Here is a 1,238-nt window from a genome sequence, read left to right on the forward strand (position 1 = left end):
GGGCCGCCGATCAGGGCGGCGTGTTGCTGGAACACAACACGCTGTTGCAACTCCTTTTTTGGGGGCCGGAAGAAGAGGAACCGGAAGCAGGCACACGCGGCGCACCGGTAGAGAGCCGACCCACAGAATACCACCACAGAGTCGCGAACCAGAAGCGCAGGACAGGCAGCGCACAGAACAGAACGATTGACCAGTGAGAGTTGGGATACCGATTTGCCGCCGCCACCACCAACTACATTTTTGCAAAAGGGGATTCGCCTCGAGTGTCTGGCAGAGGGGACATTTAGGGCAAAGATTTGCACAGGATTTCGATGGGTATATCGGTGTCGAAGCTGACGGATCGCCAGTTGTATCGTTACATAGGATCGTTGAAAGGAGTTGGACGTCACGAGATGGACGATCGATTCTTTGCGTGGTTACGTCGCGACGGCAGAAAAACTAAGCGTTTCTGCCACGGAATCGTGGAGTGTGATGTCACGGAGTCATGGATGGGCGACGGACAACGAGGAGGAACATGGGACGGAGAAAGCAAAGCCCAGACAGACGAATTTATAGAAGCGTGAGGTCCGGAGAACGATCGGAACGAACGAACGTGATCGAGAGCTGAGCTGATTCTACAAAAACAAGGTGATTATTTAAGAGAAGAAGAAACGAAAGGAGAAAAAAGAGAAACGAAAAAAAGAGAAAAAGAAAGAAGCCACAACTTTGGTAGATGATGGATCTCCGATCGATCTCGCACGACCTCACAGTTGAACGGGTATGCAAAGCATAGATCAAATGACTAGCTACGACACTACGACACAATTGCGATGGCCTTTGTCGCTGTTATCGGTTTGATCGTCGATTGGTAATTGTTGCAACGCGTTTCTTTGCATCCGATATGATCGAGGATTACGATCGACGACGGCTGACAAAGGCCATCCTTTAAACGGATAATATGAAGAGAGTAATGAACGAAATTCGACGTCCTCGTTGCAAGTATCTGTCTTCGTCATTGGCGACCTCGTGTTAGCTACAATTTCGCGGTCGTACGGTATTGATCATTCTTTCTCTACGTTTGTTTTTTTTTTTTTTTTCTTGCCATCTCATCTTATTTCTCTCTCTGTTCTCTCTCGCACACGCGAAGGTCGGTTTACGCACACGAGGCGGTAGGGGCACGCGCTGAGGAAAAACATGGCGGTCAACCTTGCTCGAAAGAGTGCTTAAAACGGAGAGAAAAAGAATACGAAGAGGGAGGA

General features: G+C 49.1%; 1 protein-coding gene across 1 annotated transcript in view; it reads right to left on the bottom strand.

Moving 5' to 3' along the window:
- Nucleotides 1–1,238, bottom strand: part of LOC100747486 — a 70,952-nt gene that overhangs the window by 5,465 nt on the left and 64,249 nt on the right. Inside the window, exon 8 of the mRNA XM_033320106.1 lies at nucleotides 1–53. Within this exon, the coding sequence (XP_033175997.1) occupies nucleotides 1–53 (53 nt within the window). The remainder of the gene's footprint in view (nucleotides 54–1,238) is intronic.

This window comes from Bombus impatiens, unplaced genomic scaffold (genome assembly GCF_000188095.3).
Source record: "Bombus impatiens unplaced genomic scaffold, BIMP_2.2 scf_0237, whole genome shotgun sequence".
NCBI lineage: Eukaryota > Metazoa > Arthropoda > Insecta > Hymenoptera > Apidae > Bombus > Bombus impatiens.